At 40.2% G+C, this 22,068-nt stretch overlaps 1 protein-coding gene across 7 annotated transcripts in view; it reads left to right on the top strand.

Moving 5' to 3' along the window:
• The window catches only part of LOC144063818 (DENN domain-containing protein 1A-like), a 125,205-nt gene that overhangs the window by 96,384 nt on the left and 6,753 nt on the right, over positions 1–22,068 (top strand). For 2 of the 7 annotated variants that reach the window (XM_077585687.1, XM_077585688.1), the window contains 4 exons: positions 2,181–2,252; positions 2,348–2,404; positions 4,673–4,795; positions 11,605–11,669. In XM_077585687.1, coding sequence (XP_077441813.1) covers positions 2,181–2,252; positions 2,348–2,404; positions 4,673–4,795; positions 11,605–11,669 — 317 coding nt within the window. Of the gene's footprint in view, positions 1–2,180; positions 2,253–2,347; positions 2,405–3,859; positions 4,631–4,672; positions 4,796–11,604; positions 11,670–12,729; positions 13,586–22,068 lie in introns of those variants that run through there. The other 5 variants (XM_077585690.1, XM_077585692.1, XM_077585693.1 and 2 more) reach the window with 5 other exon arrangements.

Raw genomic sequence — 22,068 nt, forward strand, 5'->3', positions numbered from 1 at the left:
ATTTATTTAAAAAAATGTCCTAGACTTCACATGTATGTTAATATGTATATTACTATCAACATGTATGTTAATAGTCATGGCCTGAAGGTATCTATATGATGAAATTTGGTTATAAATATAGAACCACCTAGTGGTGACAAGAAATGTCTTTGTAAAACTTTTTTTATTTTTACATTTGTATCTGCTACGCCTAGGCCTAGAACAGACCTAGTTAAAAATTTGGCAGAAAAGCCTTAGGTTGTTGATCCTGCCTCAGACCAAACATTCTGACTTTTTGGCACAGGGTGTGGCCATTACGGAACCGCAAAGTCTGATGATCCACTGTGACAATAAATGGTGTTGTAATTTGACCCAGATGGTCCTAACTTCTCAAAATTTCACATATTTAATGGCAGTACATCACTGAAGAGATCTATGAACTTATTTTTCACCGTAATGGTCGCTCTGTGAAATTCTGTTGCTATGGCAATACATTGTTTGAAAAAAAGAACGCTGATATTTTTAGTGTCTTAACATGGATGAAAATTTCACACACATCAGGCCTGGCAAAATAATGTATATTTTTATAATATATAAAATAGAATAAATAAGTATAGATAAATGTAATAAATAATTATATTTTCAAAAATGGCTCAGTCCCGCCCCATACAAATTTTCCAAAGTGCAGCCCCGGTTACAGTAAAAGTTGGAGGCATATGAAACAGCCCAAGACTTTTGGATTTACTTTAACATTTTGTTGGATTTTTGGCCTATTATAGAGGTCACATTTTAACTCATTAACTCCCAGCCATTTTCACTGAAGCAACCCACTTCGCTGCCGGCTGTTTTACTGGATTTTGACTGATTTTGCAAGCCCCACAGAATATTGTGTTCTATTGCTATCAAAACATGGAACCTACCAAGAGAAAGATTAATCTCTTCTTTCATCAGGAAAAAAAAGTATATTTATATCTGTTTCCGATTTGCAGCATTTAGCATTAGAATATTAGAATAATATATAAGTTTCATCATTATTCACAAATATGTTTAGAACTGTGGGTAAATGAGCTTTTTTCAACATGGCCCTGGTGGAACTCTTATACTCTGCTATATGCTGGCCGTTTTTGTAATTACTACCATTGCTTCACCCATTTTCTGCAGTTCAGAGGCTGCATCAAAGCCTTCTGTATGCTCTAGCATAAAAAACGTATTTATACATTTTTTTGGGGAGCAAATGAGTTAACAATCTCCTCCCACAGATTTTATTCAATTGACTTGAATATTTTGGTGTGTCATCTAAAGATGTTGCTGATGAAATGTAAACCTTTCTATTTCACTGAACGCTGTTGCTGTAGCTATGCATTTTTTGCCAAGAATACGTTTTTTTGGGAGCAAATGAGTTAACAATCTCCTCCCACAGATTTTATTCAATTGACTTGAATATTTTGGTGTGTCATCTAAAGATGTTGCTGATGAAATGTAAACCTTTCTATTTCACTGAACGCTGTTGCTTTAGCTATGCATTTTTTGCCAAGAAATATTTGCTAATATGGGTGGTCTAAACATGTATGTAAACTGATGAGATTTTGAATACACATCAGGCCAGGTGCAAAACAAAAAATACATATGTAAAGTTGTGTGCCATTATTTAAAAAAAGAAAATAATTTTAATGTGTCAGTACCCCAATGTGCAAGTACAGTGTTCCCTTGTGTTCCACTGGGGTTAGGTTCCAAAAAATACCCGTAATAAATGAAATCTGCAAAGTAGTTAGCTTTATGTTTTGCATTTATTATAAATGTTTTAAGGCTCTAAAACATCTCACCACACAGTTTACACATTTTCCTCAACGAGGCATTTACATTTAATCACGTTTCTCTCTTGTTTAAACATTTTCAATGTTCAAACCTTCATAAATCTTCATAAAATAGGGACATAACTAAAAAATATTGCATGCAAAATTGGACAAAAAAAAATCCGTGAAATAGCGAGACCGTGAAATGTGAACTGCGTTATAGCGAGCGAACACTGTACCCCAAAAAGTGGCCCGGGCTTCAAGGCCCCTACATAGCTGCACGCAGCTCTAGTTTAATAAAATTGTATCCTTTCTTGTGAATCCTACTTCCCTGACCCTCTTTCTGTCTTGCAAACAGCACTTTGTAAATGCAAGTGTTTTTTGAAATATTCTCATGTCTCCTGACAGAAAGGCAGCGGGGCTATCTTGAATACAGTGAAGACCAAAGCAAACCCAGCCATGAAGACTGTTTACAAATTTGTGAGTGCATGCTCAGTAATAATAATTTTAAAAATAACTCAAACTATGTTAAAAATAGAGTTGTTTGGTTCTAGCATGTATGTTTCTATTGACAGGCTAAAGACCATGCCAAAATGGGCATCAAGGAAGTAAAGAGCCGGCTAAAGCACAAGGTAAGTAGCTGAACACAGGGACATCTACTGTACATACAGTATATACACTGTGACTGCTTATTAGTCAAATACTAATTTGGTTCATTTTCCCAAATTGTCAGTAGTTTTTGAGTGAATGCTTTTTAGCATCAGCAATTATTTCTTATGCTCCCATAATAATGGGGATTTTATTGCGCAAAACCACCATGAAAACGCTATTTGTTGTTGACTTAGCAAAATTACTCAAAATTCAGTGTTCCAAGTTATGTGCACTGAGTTAAAAAATAATTCAACTTTATTTATAGAGCATTTTAATAACAATCATAGCTGCATACAAAGTGCTGTACATAAAGTACAAATCTGACATATAAAACCAGACAGTTAAAACAAATTATTGCATATATAGTCACCACAATAAACAATAAAACAATGCTGAATCGCATGCTAAGTCGAAAGCCAAAGAATAAAAATATGTTGTAAGACAAATTTTAAAAATGGACAGAGAGGGGGCCTGCTTAACGTGAAGCAAGAGGGACCGGAAACAGAAAAAGCTTGATTCCCTCTGAGCATCTGCTTAGTCCTTGTGACACAAAAAATTACCGTAATTTCCAGACTATAAAGCGCACCTGACTATAAGTCGTGCTAGCTAAATTTGGGGAATACTTCACTTTGGTCTATGTGTAAGCCACAGGTGGTTTATTGTTACCGCAATGGTATATAAGGGTTTCCACTACCACAGAGGGGATTGTCGAGACAGAGATGACTGTTTGGGAACACAGAGGCGCATTAATTACACAGCTGTACAAAAATACATTACTATAACAAAGCATACTATAGCATTCAGTCTTTACTGGTAATTCTGCTGCCATCGTCCTCCTCCTCCGAATTACCTGAACCATTCAAGTCGCCTTCCTCAGTGGTGGAACCAAACAGGCCCAGAATAGCTAATAACTCACTCTCTTTTGTTGTCGCTGCAGCATCTTATGCACTTCTCCGTTTCTTTTCCATAATGAAGGCGCAAAATGTCTCGCTCTCGTTCTCTCTCTCCTACTGTATTTGGGTTTACTTGGTTTGTTTTGCTTTGCCTGGCGCTCTTGCGCTTCCTTTATAGTGCGTCCCCTCGTGATTTGGTGCATAAGCCAATGTATTAGCCGCAGGGTCGAATGCAAGTGAAAAAAGTAGCGGCTTATACTGTAGTCCGGAAATTATGGTAGTTGTTTCTCACCTTTTATTATGAATTACAAACACGGTAACCGGCGCCAAAATAGGACAATAGAGAGCCTGAAACGAAGAGTACACTTGACTGAATTCCTACTTTCAACTTATTCCTCCCCTCAGCGAGTCGCATGATGCATTCAAAGACGCTCGGAAATCTCATGCTTAGCAAAACAGAACATAACGTGTGTTAACAGTATACATATTATTTAATATACTGTATGTACTGTAATATACTTTAGCAAATTGTTTTGGGAACAGGCCGAAAATAACAACAGCTCTCTCGCTGGGACAAGCAGCATACCATCAGTCGTTGTCACCTGCCTGGATCCAGCAGCCACCATGTCACAGGAAGGGCCGGCGCCGCAGGGGGCATCCAGCACTGCTGGTCCACTTACAGCCAGGCCGTCACGCCGTGGCACGATCGCAACAGCAGCAGCACTCTCCAGACTTTCCACACGGCGGCGCACACAACCGATTGGGCCTTTAGCGTGCTGCGCATGGCACATACGTCCGCCTGAAGCTGCTCTATTCTCTGGAGCAAGCCGCAAACATCCATGTTTGAGAAAGTCACGGGGGGCAAGTCATCCAAGTAGTGGGATACAAATCGCGGGACATTTTCCCCACATTCATTTAAAATTTTCAGGCAACTCTTGATGTTATTAATGTCCTTTTGTTCTCCCTTGTGCGAAATATTACGCTACATTGTTGGACACAATTCAAATCAAACTTTCTTAGATGCTTCAATCCACTCTGTGTCAAATGTGTTTACCGCCAACAAGACAATTTCATCTTGGCTCAAAGTCCTCAATTTTACAACAAGGAAGTTTAAGAGCTCGTCCTCTACAATTACTTTACCATCCACAGTCTGATAGACTTCAGGTTTAAGTCTTGTAAAAGGAGTTGGGGCACATTGTGCAGCACCAGCCGCCATCTTGTCTATTATTATCAGATTGAATGTATGTGTGTGTGTATATATATATATATATATATATATATATATATATATATATATATATATATATATATATATATATATATATATATGTAACAGTTTTTCTTTCCACATTGCAGGAAAATGTAGATAATGGATCAGTATCGATTGGTGGGGACAATGACTTCATTGCAATTAGAGTCAAGAGTGAAGGGCCACTGCAGACATTGGATGAACACAGAAGGAATTGGCAGTTTGGACTGGTATGTAGTTTCACATTTGTGCATGTTACATTTAAAAAAAGAAAATGTTTTTCCAGGGTTTCCTCTAGAAAACACGCTAAAACCCAGAGTTGTCCATAAATAATGGGACATTGACACAATTCTCATCCTTTTGGCTCTAAACACCACCCAAATGTATTTGAAATTAAACAAATTGTGCTTAAACTGCAGACTTTCAGATTTATTTGGTGGGTATTTACAAAAAACTCAGGTTTACAGTTTAGGTATTACAACACTGTGTATATTGTTGCTGTCCAGCGGAAACCTCATATGTACTGTGCACATATGGTAACCCCCCCCCCCCCCCCCCACACACACACGCACACACACAAACAAATCAATATTAATGGTCCATCCCCAACTTTGTCTGTTATTTTTACGTGGCATGAACCAAATTAAAGCGATGAAAATAGCTTGAAAACAAATACATTGCCGCTCTGGTCTGAGGCCTGAGAAGTGTAAAACAAATCAGAACCATCTTTATTGGTCAAGTACTGTGCCTTGCGAAAGTATTAGCCCCCTTAACTTTTTTACCTTTTGCCACATTTCTGGATTCAAAAATAAATTAAAATGTAATGTTTTTCTAAAGAATCAACACAATCAAGTACGACACAATCGTGAAGCAGATCTAATTTATATTATATTTTCAACATTTTTACTAATACAAAACCTGATAAGTTGGATGTATAAAAATATTCTCCCCTCTGAGTTAATACTTTGTAGAACCATTTTTCTTGCTGCAATTGCAGCTGCAAGTCTTTTGGGGTATGTCGCCATCTGTTATGCATATCTAGAGACTGAATTTTTTTGCCCATTCTTCCTTTGCAAAACAGCTCTAGCTCAGGTAGATTAGATGGAGATCGTTTATGAATAGCAGCTTTCAGATTTTTCCACAGATTCTAAATTGGATTCAGGTCTGGTCTTTGACTTGGCCATTCGAACACCTTTATATATTTATTTTTAAACATTCCACTTTGGATTTTGCTTTATGTTTAGGATCATTTTCTTATTAGGACCCGAGCAGCTATTGCTTTAATATAATTAAAACCTTTGCGGCACCCATAACCCATTTTTGGCCACTTCGGTGTTTCCGCATGGACATTTTTCCGTCGCCGATCTGTACATGGAAATGAAGGCGCCTAGGGTTTGTAGTCGCTTTAAAGGGTGACTCCGCACTAAATCAACTTTTTTTTGCTGATAAACTGGTGTACAAATGTTGTCTACATGTCCTGGTCATTATTTTGACATTGTAGTGCAGAGGTGGGCATCAAGGGCCAAAGTCCTGCAGGTTTTGCATGTTGCCCTCCTCCAACACAGCTGATATATGATCAGTTTATCAGCAAACTCTGCATAAGCCCGATAACGATCCTGTTGATTGGAATCAGCTTGCGTTGGAAGTGAGAAACCTCCAAAACCTGCAGGCCCTTGAGGACCGAGATTGCCCACCTCTGTTGTAGTGCATGTTTGTTGAAAGCTTGAATTTGGGTCAAAAACAGTGTGTTTGGTGCCATCTTAACCCCTGGGCGTTATTATAGCTTGATTAAGTTCTTGTAATTTGTGCCAAAAATCTGGCATTTCCTTTGAAGTGTGATAACTTCGTCATTTATGAATATTTTTTTCACTTTCAACCGCTCAAAATGTTCACTGGCATCAGACCTGTCTATACATATATAGCTTTAAAAAAGTTTTTTAAATGCCCTCTATGGACAATAATAGCAGTATTATGCGAACAGCAAAATTAACTATGCTGTATATATATGTAAAATAAAGTTCTAATTTGAATATTTCATTTGACATATTTAGAGGCTTGAATAAGTCCATAAGTCATAACAATAGAATTTTTTATCCATGCCCAGTTTTCACACAATGGCAGTTTTCTGAATAAAACAAAGTTCTTGTAATTTTGCCAAAATCTGGCATTTCCTTTGAAGTGACATAACTTAGTCATTTATGAATATTTTTTTCACTTTCAACCGCTCAAAATGTTCACTGGTATCAGACCTATCTATACATATATAGCTTTAAAAAAGTTTTTTTAATGCCCTCTATGGACAATAATAGCAGTATTATGCTAATAGCAAGACTAACTATGCTGTAAATATATATAAAATAAAAGACAAATTTGAATATTTCATATGACATAGTTAGAGGCTCAAACAAGTCCATAAGCCATTACAATAGAATTTTTTATGCATGCCCAGTTTTCACACAATAGCAGTTTTCTGAATAAAACAAAGTTCTTGTAATTTTGCCGAAATCTAGCATTTCCTTTGAAGTGACATAACTTAGTCATTTATGAATATTTTTTTCACTTTCAACTGCTGAAAATGTTCAGTGGCATCAGACCTATCCATACATATATAGTTTATTTTATTTCTTTTTATTTTTTAATGCCCCCAATGGACAATAATAGCATTATTATGCTAACAGCAAAACTAACTATGCTGTATATATATATTATGGATATATATAAATCAAAGTAAAACATTTCATATGACATAATTAGATACTTGAATAAGTCAATAAGTCGTAATGAGATAATTTTTTTCTTTAGAACAAGAAGGTCAGTCACAATAACTGATTTTGATGACAGAATTTATGAGTAACACTTTAGAACAAATATGCAGAATTCATGAACATGAAACACCAGTTACTGAAATGAAGAACTACTACTCACTAAACACCAGAACTACTTTTTTTTTTCATTTAACATTTCATGCAATGGGGCTTGATATGTTTTTTGCAAACGTAAATTCCACATTTTGCGCAAACGTTTGAAGCCCGAAGTGGCTTTGTGCAAAGGCCACATTGTTGGCGCTTAGACAGGGGTCCAGCATGCTGCTCCGCCTGCTCCACCAAGCCTTCGGCAGAAGGCTTTGCTTCCTTTTTCAAAATTTCAGGCCAAATTAGAGCCTTGCCTAGCTCCTCAAGGAAGAGCCGCCGCCTGTAGCTTTTCTTCTGTTTCCATTCAGGGTAAATCACGGTAAAAAGCACAAATGCATTGAAGCAAGACATGTCCAGCATGTGATAGAAAACACACATGGGCCACCTCTGTGCCCGCCGGCGGCAGGAGTATGTGGCCTGAGGAGTCTGTCATCAAACCTAAGTGTCCGGTTGATTTGGCAGAAGCGTCCATGGGCCATAGTTTTTGAAAATATGGACCGTCCGCTATCTTTGTCCCATAAACTGATCGTTGCCTCATGCTTGGATTTGTATAACCCTGCCAGAATCAGCAGCCCCAAGTAAGCATGCAGCTCGCTGACAGTCAGTGTGCTCCAAGAAGTGACTGACCTGAGCCCATGGAGGTTTGTCATGTCCAAAATTCGCTGGATGATGTCCTAATTGAAAAATAAATCAAACGCACTTTCAGGGCTGCTGATTCTGGCAACTGCGTAGAGTGTTGGCCCGGGATTAGGAATGGAAGGGGGGACATAATGTCTGACCACTTCGTGGATAGGAGACCATAATATTTTTTTTATTTTTTGAAAGCCACTCACTATTTTGTTCACCCTGATCGTCATTGTCATCATCCTCTGTCTCCCTGTCGTGTTCATCTCGGCCCCCCTCCTCCTCGCTCTCACCTCCGCTATCATCTGAGTCCACTTTCCACTCCTTGTCATGCTCATCGTCGTAATCTTCGTCACCATCCTCTTCCTCCTCCGGCATCCAAAGTCCAAGAGGAGACTCTGTAACCTCTTCCGAGCTCTCGGAACTAACGTCCGACTTAAATTCTTCTTCGGAATCAGAACTTTCTAAAATGAGCTGAATCGCGTCCTTCAATCCCATTTTTCTCTCCATTCTTCTCGCCATTTTCTCTACCAGTTGTGTTGAAAGAAATGCAAAGTAGTGATCATCGCGAGAACAACGACCTCAAAAATGCCCAGAACCAATAAGAGTAAAGAAATTCAAACACTCAACCAGTAAGCGTTGAAATTCAAACAATAACAATAAACAAGTGCATTTTTTTTTTGCATCTGTGGACGGTACCTTTGCATTTTCTTGTGCACACCTGCAAATATGCATGCCAAAATAGACTGAAAGTGAACTCAGACACATCAACACTAAACTTTTTTGTAATTCCAACCGTTTTTATCACATTCATTTTGACCAATCTGCAGCGGGCTTTGCACAAGCAAATTCATTTATTAGCCTATGGCGCCACCTGGTGTATTTTGGGTGTTAACACTCTAAACACACAAATTCCTCCATTTTCATCTTTATGACTCGTCAAAGAAACGATTGCATCAGTAATCACGGAAAATGCATTATAACAGATCAGGTTTACAGCATATCAAAAACTGTGATTTATAACTGGAGTCAATGAGCCAAAATCCGGCATTATTACAACAACTTTGTGTGAATCTCCTCCTCCTGTTTGGTAATAGTTAGAAATTACAGCATGGCGCCAATTTGAACTTCTACATGTTTTAACAATCCTGGTGAAATTTCAGGTCCCTAGTGTATTTTTTTCAAATGCTTTTTCTTTGATGAAAAACAGAAAAACATAAAAATGCCAGAAAATGGACAAATAACGCCCAGGGGTTAAGGTTAAACACGGGGATGAACACAAATTGGCTGTTTGTCCTCTCATTACTTGTAGTCGCACCCGCCACCCACCTGCTCAGTCTCGTACATGCCTCTTTAAATGCCTTCTTAGCGTTTTGCTGCTGTCAATCACAGCCAGACCACGCCCAACTCTCTCCCCATTCCCAACCAAATGGTCCTCCAGGCAACACCCCCTATGAGCTCCAATTTCAAATCTTTTTTTTTTTTTCCTTTTGAGAGGTCAGTATTATTCATTCAGCAGTCTTCCCGTGTCAAAATATCATCATCGCTCTCCTTTTTTTCCTCTTTTTTTTGTGCATGTGTGCGTGTGTGTGCTCTTTAATTCACCTGAAACCTGAAACCCTTCACCTTAACCGGATAATTCGTCCCACCAGAGTCGTGAAGTTGTCAAGAAACCGGAGGAAAGATCAATGGAAGGAAAGATGAAGCAAAGTGAAATCCAACACTAACCAGGCATCACCATCCCGCCTCCACCCACAGAGTTACAAATCCAGAATCTTTCACTAACCCCAGATACATCTGAATTCCAACAGGATTAGGGAGACATTAAGAGAGGAAGGACTAATAGGAGGATAGATGAAGCAGAGTGAGATCCACAAACGCCAACCTCCACTGATTCAGCGACCAGTGGGAGAAGCAAATTCATTTTGAGTTTTAGTACATGCTGGTGTGGTGGATCTGGCATGCATGACCTCCACCAGAGGGGAGCCGTCGACCTCGGCCAGACAAGGGTTAGCCCCCTAGGGTCCCCCAGGCCACGGCAGCACCAGCCCACAACCTCTCATGCCCCACAGGGGCCACCGACCGTAGAGTCAACCCAGGAGGCCGGAGCGCCCCCGACATGGCCCAACGCGGCAGAACGGGGCAGAGTAGGCTCACACAGCACCTCAACGGGCCACAGCCCCCGCTCCCCCCACGACCCACCCTCACCCGCCACTCACCACACCCCAGTCTCCGCCGCCCTCCAGCAGCTCGCCGACTGGCGAACTCTGCTCCTACACTACACTACTATTAAAATTTCAAATCTTAGTGAGGGGGTGGAGCTAGAGTCTAATTTCCTGTTGAGTTACCCTTTGAACTTTAAAGTGACATAAGACTCAAAAATCTTTTTCCGTCATTCTATTAGGCAGTGTGTCTAAAAAGGTTTAAGCAGATTAAGTATCAAAATAATGACAAATCCTATACGCTGTCATTTTGGACATTTTTATCCAGTCCACGTCATCATTGTGTCTTGTTGCGTGCGGTAACATGGCATGTTCATTTTGGTCTTGTTTCCTGGTCTATTGTGCTATAAAAATGCTGTATGACGTCAAGTATTGCCATAATTTAGATCGCACTCATAACCGTTCTCAGGTTGAGGCAACGCATATACTCTTGCGAAACAAATATTAAGTTTGACTCCTTTTTTGTGCCATCCATAATTACTGATAAAAGCCTTCAAATAAATTTAATTTCTATTGCAGAGGCACACTCTCATAAGAAATATTGTATAAATGGTTCACCAGACACAGAATCAAGCTCTATGGCCATCTGTCCCCAGAACCTGTGGAGTGAGCTAAAGAGGACAGTGCAGAGCAGAGGACCCAGGTCGCTGGATGATTTAGAGAGAGATTGTGGAAAGAGAAATGGTCGAAGATCCATCTTTCTGTATTCTCACATCTTGTGAAACATTATGGGAGAAGATTAGGCATTGTTTTGTTGGCAAAATGGGGTTGCACAGGTGCTAATAATTGAGGCACACATGATTTTATGCAATAGGATTATTTCTTAATGTTTCTTAATATTTTCTCTTTCTCTATATTTTTCTCTATTCTCCATTGAATGATTGCACTTGAATTAAAGGTTGTATTTTCCTCTTTTTTTAAATATTGGTCCTATGTTATTTTGGGGGGAAATTAATATATTAGAAGCTAAATACATCTTAAGGAAGGGTGCTAAGAATTATGGATGGCACTGTACCATGTACTTTATATTTATATACACAAATTAATATTATGTTTGTATATATAGCATGAGTATTGCTGCTATGGTACCTTAATTTCTCTCATGGTAAAAACAAAAAATCTGCCTGGCTGTCTGTCTATCCATTCATCCGTCCAACATCTGTAACAAGACGACTGTATTGATATTCCTATTTTTTCATAGTGTGTAATTTTGAATGAAGTACCGGTACTGTAAAAGATTCACTCCTTATTTTTACATGTTGTTTTGTTTTATTTTTACAGACACACTCACCCATGCTGTTGAAGAAAAAAGATAATAATGAAAGTCTGGAAAGTTCACACGACCAGTAAGCCATCTTAAATTATATATTAAAGTTGCCCAATGCAGATAATTGAATTTAGAATCACTACTGTAACGTGAGGCCGAAAAATGAACACACTACCTTCTCACGTACACGTCATCACATTTGCAGACAGAGGGCTGAAAATTCGAACCTGAATCCCGAAAACTATTCACCAGAGTTCACTTGCAGGAGTACCCATTATGAACAGCTAAGGTGTTAATCTACTAGTTAGATGTTTCAGTCCTAAATGGTCAAATAAAAAGGCTATTTTAAAGACATTTGGGGGCAAATTGTTACATAGGGCAGCTAATACAGTGTCCATTTTGTAGTTTAACCCATTAAGGCTGGGAGCGCGTGACCGTGCTTCTACCGTTAAAGCCGGGAGCGCACCTGCGCTCTCCTCCCTTTAAACCCGGGAGAGCGTATATGTCATTTTGTTGTGTTGTAACCAATTCTTGGATTCTTAGCCGATGAAATGCATCAGAATATGCACGATAGGGTGACATGGGCCTCATAGCATGCCCCGGAATTTTATTCGAGCGTTTATGGTTGACGCAGATTCGCGGGAGTTATTAAATAAATGACGCGATTGTCGACGGCGCGGGAGGAATGCGAATAAGTGTCGACAGTGACATACTGTTAATAAATATGTTTGTAGACAATGAGGATGTTGAAAGTTTTGACGGCTTTGTAACGGAATGGACGACGAATAATTACCCCGATCCCCCGAGGTTATTCCAACTGCGCTCCGGTGTTGAAAATAAATATATTTGGAGTTTTACACCCGCAGATGCGACATTTGTTTGTAGATTTAAAAAAAAAAAAAAAATGTATTGAAGGTTTATATTAATAATAAACGTAGGTTTGTGTGAATGCCACAAGTGTAAGCTCTAAAATGGTTTTGGGAATTATGTTTCTATCTGCTTCAGGAGCTAATATATCAATTATTTTTAACTCTTTTACTGTCAAAAACGTTAAACGACGTTTAGTAAAAACCTACGGAGGAGCGCCAAAGACGTTAAAAGACGTTTACCAAGTTTTTTTTTTGGGGGGGGGGAAACAGGTGGAGGAAAGACTTGGCCAGCTGTGCTGAAAGTATCAAGCAGATCTAGTTAGTATAATGCCTATTTTTGGCCCCTAGATGGCAGCGATGACTCTCTTTGGACAAGATTGGGTAGGCGTCAGTAGAAGACGTGAGGCGGAGCTAGAGTGTTGAGGGGACAATGGCTGAGGAAGCCATAACGGCGACCGGTTGCAAGCAGCTCACGCTTGAGCATTTTTTTGAAAGACGAAAAGCATCGACCAATGCTAAAGAGCACATTGATGACGACGATGATGATGATGGTGACGCCGAGGTTGACGCCGAAGTTGGAAGCGTTGACACGGCGGCTATGATCACGTCATAAAGCCTCACCGGCTAGCGATGCTAACGCCGGAAAACGCGGAGCTTAACCGAGCACGCTCAGGCGGACGTTCAATCGGACGACGAAGAGTGCCCCGAGTCCAATGCATATTCATCGGAGGAGTGGGTACAGTCTGATCACGGAGAAGACACTGGTTATGGACTACGATGCCACCATGAATGGAGCGGATAAGATGGATCAACCACCCGGTATAGGAACTGAAGGAGGAAGCCAGACGTAACACCACCGTAACGTCACCGTATCATGATCCTGAGAGTAGACTTGATGGCAACATGGCCAAACACACACTGCAGTATATACTTGCTATTCCTCGGCAAAAAAGGCCGGCAAGAAAGTGTATCGTCTGCACGCGAAGGAGCCATCGCATGAAACTAATCTGTTGTGCAATTCCTGTTGCGTCTCCTTGCACGCAGGGGAGTGTTACAAAAAGAAAAACTGTATTTGAAACATCCACACAATTGTAAATAGTACCACGGTTGCACACATTTGTAAATAGTTTGCGAAATTATTTTGTCAAATTGTTACACTGTTGAATGTAAATAAACGTATTTTGCTATTAAAAAACACTTTTTCATTGTTGGTGGTAGTGTTTTACAGAAGTAAAGCACTGTTTATGTGTTTGTGGCATCATTCATGGAGAAAAAAAGGTGTCAAATTCACTAGACTGCATGAAATATCGTTTCACAAAAAGCTTGATTTCTCCGTATTTTGTTTCAAAACAGAGCATTTGGGTTAAACTAACCATTTTCTATTGTTGATTACTGAAAAACGGAATAAGGTAGAAACAAACTTTTTGTTTCTGATAAAGATGAGAGTCCAATCTTTCATTTGGTAGTATGTGTGTTTCCATAGTCCAAACACAAAATTTTCTGTGGACCTTGAAAGATCAGTCAAAATGCTTAAATCGGCTGGCACTGACGGCATCCCTTTTCTGAAAACGTCTGGCAGTCAAAGAGTTAATATTGTTGAATTTCCAGAAAAAAAAATTGGTTTTCAGGGGTGACTCAAAAGTCACCCATAGGTTTTAGAGGCATGTTTTGCCAGGCGCTTTTGGCCTGAATGGGTTAAAAGAAACATCCCTTCATAGTTTGGTGGTGGCCTGTGAACACCTCATTCAATTATCAACATAAAAGAGAAACTTTGAAAATTGGTCCTTAGAAAGGGCAACTTCAATTAAAAGGTTTCAGACAGGTGATTGATGTGCAAACACATTAAGTAGAGAAAAGTTTTATGGCCTAAATGATTTGGAAAACTAGTACAGAATATAGCAGAACCTTATTGTCACAGGAATAATCAAATCTCTGTTCAGAGCTATTTTGTTAATGTGAGAAGTGCACATGATTGTTGACATTAGACGCAAAAACAAATCACTTGGTTTTACGTAATTTAAGTTGGGCAGGCGGGTAGTACGCATGGAGGGAAGTGGCAGAAAAAGGGGCACACTGGAATAAACGGCTGGACATGAGAGGGGCAGCAACAAACGAGTAGGGTACGACACGACGAAACACACAACACTATACCTCAACACAGAAACTGAAACGGAACGGAGCCAACGCTCCCGGATGTCCGGCCATTCACCCGACCTTCCGAACTGCCCGAGTGCAATTTCAATTGAATAATAAGTCCGATGGATGAATTAACAAACTTATGGCGAAGTCATACGAATGAATGGTGGACTAAAATGACCGGTCGAATTTATGACGAATATTGCACTGAAACAAAAGGACAGCAGAACAAACACACAAAAAAAGAGGTATAGGGGCTGGCTAATGGGGTATATGCCACGCAGGAGACGGGACTTCCGACTTCCGGGTTTCACACATCAGCGCTGTTTCCGGTTGCTCTTTGCGACCTGTGGGCCACGTCCCAGTGCTTGCGCTTCTGCCCTGGTGCCCTTCGGTTGTGAGTTCCCATTGACGGGTGCGAGTGTGTAGTGTGTCTGTCTCAATTGTCAGAAGAGAGCCGAGACACCCTGCGCACTCCCGCCCATCGGTTGGGGGGGCGCAGAGGTGTGGGGGTGAGTGTTGGAACGCGGCCAGCAGTGGCCGGAAACGGCACTTATGTGTGAAACTCAGAAGTCGGAAGTCCATGGCATCGACCCCATTAAACAAACAAACGAAGACTGGACTGTAACACTTTAGGGGGGATCCTCTTGCTAAATATGCTTCATCAATAAAATTGATGAATCGCACTTCGCCACATTCGTATTTCCTGTATTGTGGAGGGAAGAAGAGGATTTTCCCTGATAAAGATTTTTGCGCCCCAACTAGGAAAAACTAATGTCACCAGTTAGTTCACATGATGTCACAAGACTGTAAAAATGTAGAACAATTGAATCTTACAGTAGACATTGTGAAATTTAGGGGATGGCTATTGGCCAATGTAATAGAACATCACGGGCGCGTTGCGTTCACATTAGATGTTGCATTTGTTTTTGTAATGAACGGTACATAAAAAGATGGGATTTAACAAAAAATCAGAATTGGGCATCACACCCTGCAGTGTGAACGTAGCCTAATAGACAAGGGTGTTAACTAATCATAGCTTTACCTACTGATGAAGATAAAATACGTCGATGAGTAGCAGCAATCAGCCGAAAGGACTCCAGGCAGCCCTCAAAGTATTTGCGGATTTGCAGCGATCATTTTTTTACGCGTTTAGTAGATCTATGTGCATATATATTCCTAGCAAACATACACTCTGACAAAGATTGTAACAGAGGTGTTGAATTCCATGTTTCAAATCACATTAACGAGCCAGGTAGTTAGCGTCCACTCCAACTGCGCTCAGTTTTTAAGTGTTCCTCATTCAAAACTATTAAGTGCATTTTACTGTTTAATAATGGGGGATTTGGTCTTAGTGATTGGTGTTTTTAACTCTGGATCTCAATCTTTCCGAGCCATAAACATGAAATTTCTAGTGTTGATGCCAGCACTACGGTCATTTGTTCTATGCTAGTCAACATAGTCTAACATAACATTATCACAGTGTTTAACCTTACCAGAGTTAACCTTAATCAACATAAACTAAAAGTTCATTACTGTCGCTGTAAGAAACATGCACACTCATGCACACACATTTGACTTTAACTTGTTGGACACATCATGCACACACATTCAACTGAAATGTATGAGAAAGCGCACACCTCAAACAAAGGCTCTCACGACTTAACGGTTCAAGATGCAGATTCCAGAAATGGCTCGTTAGAATGTCAAGGGCGAGCATGTTCTCATTTTTTTCTATCAGATGAAAAATGTGTGAATTAGAGCAGGTTGAAAACTTGTGATTTTTTTTTTTTAAATGAGGAGAAAAAGGGGGCCAAAATAACATGCGGTTGAATGGCCAGAAAAGTGTGACTTCTCCTCGCTTAAAGTGAAATAAAAGGTACTAAACGACACCTTTGCCAAACAAAAGTGGGTTTGTCTAAAATAAGACCCTTGTAAATGTCTGAATTGGATGTTTAGTGAGCAAATATTGTGGCCACGGTGACGAGTTGAAGTGAGATTTTTCTAAATATATTTTTATTTCCGCACTCTGACGTTGATTGCTCCACTCTGGCAGACGCAATACACACCAATGTTAAAAGCCTTTTTTTCTCCATTTTGCTCACTCTCTTTGAACCCGCACAGGAGGGAGAGCTTACATTCCTTAAAAAAATAAATAAAAATGACACTGAGCTAAAGATGGGAAAACTTGCAACAAAATGAGCTAAAAATCATATCGGTCGGTTAACATATGCGCGCGTAGCGTGGCTTGGAAAAAGGTGCTTTCCTCAGTAACTTAAATATACCTCAGTTATCTACTGAATATAAAGATATGTTAGATGATCACTATAAACGAGCTGTACAGTGCTCTAGATAGTATGCCTAATGGCAGACTACCTCGCCAGGATGGTTATCCGGCTATATTTTTTAAGCACTTTTGGTTAATGCTTGCTCCATTATTCTTAAGAGTAGTAACAGAAATAAAACGGTTACATACGTCCACACATGAATACAGCAGCAATTAAACTTTTATTAAAGCCAGAAAAAGACCCCACCCTTCCATCAAGTTACCGTCCAATTTCACTAATTAACACTGATATTAAAATCATCGCTAAGGCTTTCGCTTCTAGACTAGAAACAGTAATCTCGACAATCATTCATAGCGACCAAACAGGCTTTATTAAAGGTTGTCACTCTAATAATAATAGAGTCTCTTTAACCTTATTAACATGTCACAGCGGCATAATAAAAAGGCAGTTATTATATCGTTGGGTCCAGAAAAAGCCTTCGACAAAGTTAACTGGTCCTTCCTCTCTGCTGTTTTAAATACATTTGGCTTTGGGAAGTCATTTATTCACTGGGTGTCAGTATTATATGATTCTCCTAAAGCTACAGTTACTACTAATGGGATTACATCTCAGAGACTTACTCTACAGAAAGGCACAAGACAGGGTTGCCCACTGTCTCCTTTATTATTTGCAATATTTATTGAGCCGCTTGCATTAGCTATACACCAGGAAAGAAGGATTTGAGGAATTCACTCTGGGGTAACAGAACACAAAATTAATCTATATACCGATGATATTTTACTTTATTTAGAAAAACCTCGTTAGTGGAAGTATTTAATTTAATAACTAAATTATCACATTTATCAGATTATTCTATTAACTGGGCATAATCAACACTACTACCTATTACAGAAAAATCATGGAACCCTGCAAGCTAACCCACACTACTATAGGTAATTTAAAATACTTAGGCATAAAAATCTCACCTAAATTAACTGGTTTAATTCATTTAAACGTTACTCCACTTCTGGATAGCATTTACAGTGACTTGGAGGGCTGGAATAATCTTCCCATTTCTCTAATAGGACAAATAGCCACCATTAAAATGAAAGTTTTACCCAAAATAAAAAAAAATTCTCAATGATTCCATTCAAACCTACGTCTAACTGGTTCCAGTCGTTGGACTCAGCTGTGGGGGGAGCGGGGGCTGTGGGCCGGTGGGGTGCCTGGTGGGCCTGCCGTTCCCCGTTCTGCTGCGTTGGGCTTGGGGCGCAGTCCGTGTTGGAGTGGGGGGTGCTCCTGTCTCCTGGGTTTGCTTTCCAGCCGGTGGCCCCTGCGGGGCCCAAGGGTTGTGCCTTGGCGCTGCCGTGGCCTGGGGGGCCCTGGGGGGTTCTGCTTGCTCTGTCCTGTTCGGGGTTGACGACAATCTGCTTCTTCCTCTGGTTGTTGAATCGCTGGAGGCTGATGTCTGTGGATCTCATCACTAAATAAGTTTTAAACCTTTAATTCATATTTTCATAATTTTGCTGATAAAACATTGACTTATAGCTAGATTAATGAAACCTTTGTCATGGCTTGAGGGGGGGGTCTGTATCATTTTTAATGGCACTCAGCAACTTTGAGGAGGATGGAGGCTACACTGCCACACAAAAAAAACTACAAACGTGCAGACTGCTTTACGGCATACAGTACGTCACGTCTCCCTTTCCCCAAGTCGAGTCGCATGTCTACGCGCGATTTACTTGTCATGGAAAAACTGCAAAACAACCCAAGAAACTAAGATTTTTGTCTGAGGAGACCAATTATTATTTTTTTTAAACATCCTACCTGGATTAATATTGGCTCCGCTTTCACTCGCTAGCGTGAAGTGAAAGACGAAGGGGGATTTCCAAACCACGCTGCCTTTGCAGGGTTTGGCTCTTTTCCTGCTGGATGAGTAGGTAGCTTTCCATGCGCAAATCAAAATGATTATGCTAATGTTAGCTATTTGAAATTCTCAACACAGTAATAAATAGCCATCGGCTTGTAGTTCGCCGTTCCACACTAATCTTACCACTCACGCAACACTCAAAAGTACTTTAACGAACTAGGTTGTGTTGTGTGCTTTCTTCATTATGAGTGCTTGTGAATGCATCGTGGGCACAACTGTTTTATTTTGACAATAAAGAAGGTATGATCAACCAACGCCTGCTGTTAACATACTTGAGAAATGTTACAGTACTGTATGAAGAAAGAAATGGAAAATAGATGAATTACCTCATCACTATACATCCTTCACACAGTCACTGCAAACAGAAATGTATTTCAATCCAACTCCAGGTATCCATTGTAAAATTCTTAATTGAACTAATGGCTAAACAATAAATCACACATAATGAAACTCTGCAATGCCAATACCAATCACCATAAAAACGTTTTGACATTTGTGTATGAATTTAGCGCTGAACGATCAATTGCATTTGCAATTAAATCGCGGTTTGACAAAACGTGATTACGTAATAGTGAGAAGCTGCGATTTAAATGCTCATTGAAACAGAGCTTAAGGAGGGAAAGAGGGGCGAGCGGGAACGTCACTGCTGTAACTAAAGCCTGGCGCCATAACTGAACGTAATTTTGTTGAGTTTTTTTGTCTCATGGGACCTTGAGATGAGTGTCTAACATGTTTAACCTTTTTTGATCTTGGTTTTACACATCACCGTTGTGAGTTATGACTTTTTGGCTGCCGTATTGTCGCGCGTTTTGTAAACTGAGTGTACACGCAAGTGTGTGGCCAACAGCGGCTGATAAATTTGAGTTGTCCTATATTTTGAGGCTAAATTGGTCTGTATGTGGCCATATGTTGTGTTGTCCGATTTCATGATTGAAAATTAGGACGGACTAAATGATTATATTTCGTCTTAACTCACCGTCATTTAGGTGCTTCCGCAGCCTCTTTTAATGTGCATGTATTGTAGCGTTGGTGAACAAATCAGGCCAAGCAGCAAACAAACAACTCCTGTCAAGTAACTGTCGGCCGTAACCACGTCAGAATACAACAGCTCCGAACGCGCTTAGCATACCAAAACAAAAGTTTGTGTTGCGTTCATGGCCTGTCCAGACGATGGGAAACTACCCTACTCGCGACCCACCCACAAGGATTGCAAGAGAATGCTAGCAGTTTTTTTAAATCAAATCAGAAAATGTTACATCATATGAGCAGGTATAATTTTACTTTGGCTACACTTAAGCATGTGTGATTTTAATGATTGGAGATCGCTAAGTTTTATTTTTTAAATATGTATATTTAATTTGTTTATTTATAAATGCAGTTTTTAAAAAGTGCAGTGTTTACATGTCATGTTTTATGAAACATGAAAAGTTTAATATGTTGAAGTGGTAAATTGTAACTAACTGTAATTGTAGTACAAAACAAATTCCCAAAAAGTTTGAACACTACAAATTGTGAACAAAAACTGAATGCAACATGTTGATTTTAAATTCCATGGCGGCAACAAATCTAAAAAAGTTGGGACAAGGCCATTTTCACCACTGTGAGTCATCCCCTCTTACAACAGTCTGCAAACGTCTGGGGATCGAGAATACAAGTTTCTCAAGTTTAGAAATTGGAATGCTGTCCCATTATTGTTTAATACGCATCTTTCTAACTGTTCAACTGTCTTGGGCTTGCACCTTCCCCTTTATGATGCGCCAAATGTGTTCTATAAGTGAAAGAAGTGGACTGCAGACTGGCCATTTCAATACCTGGATCATTTTCCTACGCAGCCATGATGTTGTAATTGGTGCTGCATGTGGTCTGTCATTATCGTGTTGAGAAATGCAAGATCTTTTTCCCAGTTTAAACTTTCGACCTGTCATCTATGTTCAACCCTACGAATAATCAATTATGAACAACAAATTTACATAAATAAAAATGATTATGTGAAATATACATGCAATTTACATGTGACGTCGCAGCAATCATGGGAACGCCCCCTCCAGGACGTTGGACGGCAAAAGAGTCACTTGACTGTATTGTAAAAATCGAAACTCATACAGCGTAAAGTCCTTTATCTAATCGATTATCTTATAAAATGGTCATATGCTGCTGTGTGGTCGGTTGTATAGACAGACAAAGGAGTAAACCAAATGTTGCTTTTTATCACCTACCTACTAATGAAGACGAATGACATCGATTGATTGTTGGCAAATTTGACTTGTTGAATCGGCGTTGGGGGCATTTGATCACTGTGATTGGCTGTCAGCAAGCAAATCAGCGCACGGGGCAAGAAGAGCAAGTGACAATGCGGATAAACAGTACTCAACTCAACACAACTTAATGTTTTTTCAACACAGCACTCGTGAATATTAAAGTCCCCCATAAAGAGGATATGATCATATTTCAGCATGATTTCGACTTAAAAAGTCCTTATTGTATTTTGGAGGTCAGTAAATGACACAGCACAGTAACAGTTTGGCCGACTTCAAAGAAGGTGGCTTCAAAGGTGTGATTACATTTAAATTTGTTTTGTTTTTAAATTGTCGCCGTTCCTCCACCTCGATCCCGACGTCCTCGGAGCGTCCAAGTAAGCACAGCCAGGCAGTAGTAATTCAATCATAGCGGTGGACTCACCAGCGACAATCCAGGTCTCCGTCAGGCAGAGGAAATCCAAGTTGTTGGAAAGGAAAAACTCCCTCAAAATAAACGTTATGTTTGTCAATGACCGCTCATTTAAAAGTGCGATCCTTGTGGGAGCAGCAGGGGTGCATGGCTCTTCCGTCCGGCGGTCTCGAGGAAGCTCCTTCAGAAGCTGGAGGTCGGCATCGTGTCCAAAATGCGGAGGGCAGCGCGGCCTAAGCTTTTCGGGTGAACCGACGTTCGGTAGCAGCCAGGAGTACATCCATGCGTTCGGGAACGAGAAGGGGAGGAAGTTCGTTCTAGCGCCCGTTTTCGCTTCACCAGCTGGCCGCCGCGTTTACCCCGGCGCCGCTGTCGGTATGAGTTGTTTACGTTTTTATATCCCGCTCCCGTAAAGAGGTTGCCGGTTGCCTTTAGGAATAATGACTATTATGGTACGGAGGGGAATTACTTCTGGCGCATGCGCTGAAGTTACGTAATCGTCAGTGGGGTGTGTACATCATTTTTCTACGCAACGTGCCGACGTCTGGGCAGACGCCACAGGGGGTAGGCGTCGGTCACATTTGGCAGACGTCGGATTGGTAAATCTAG

This window comes from Vanacampus margaritifer, chromosome 14 (assembly GCF_051991255.1).
Source record: "Vanacampus margaritifer isolate UIUO_Vmar chromosome 14, RoL_Vmar_1.0, whole genome shotgun sequence".
Taxonomy (NCBI): Eukaryota; Metazoa; Chordata; class Actinopteri; order Syngnathiformes; family Syngnathidae; genus Vanacampus; species Vanacampus margaritifer.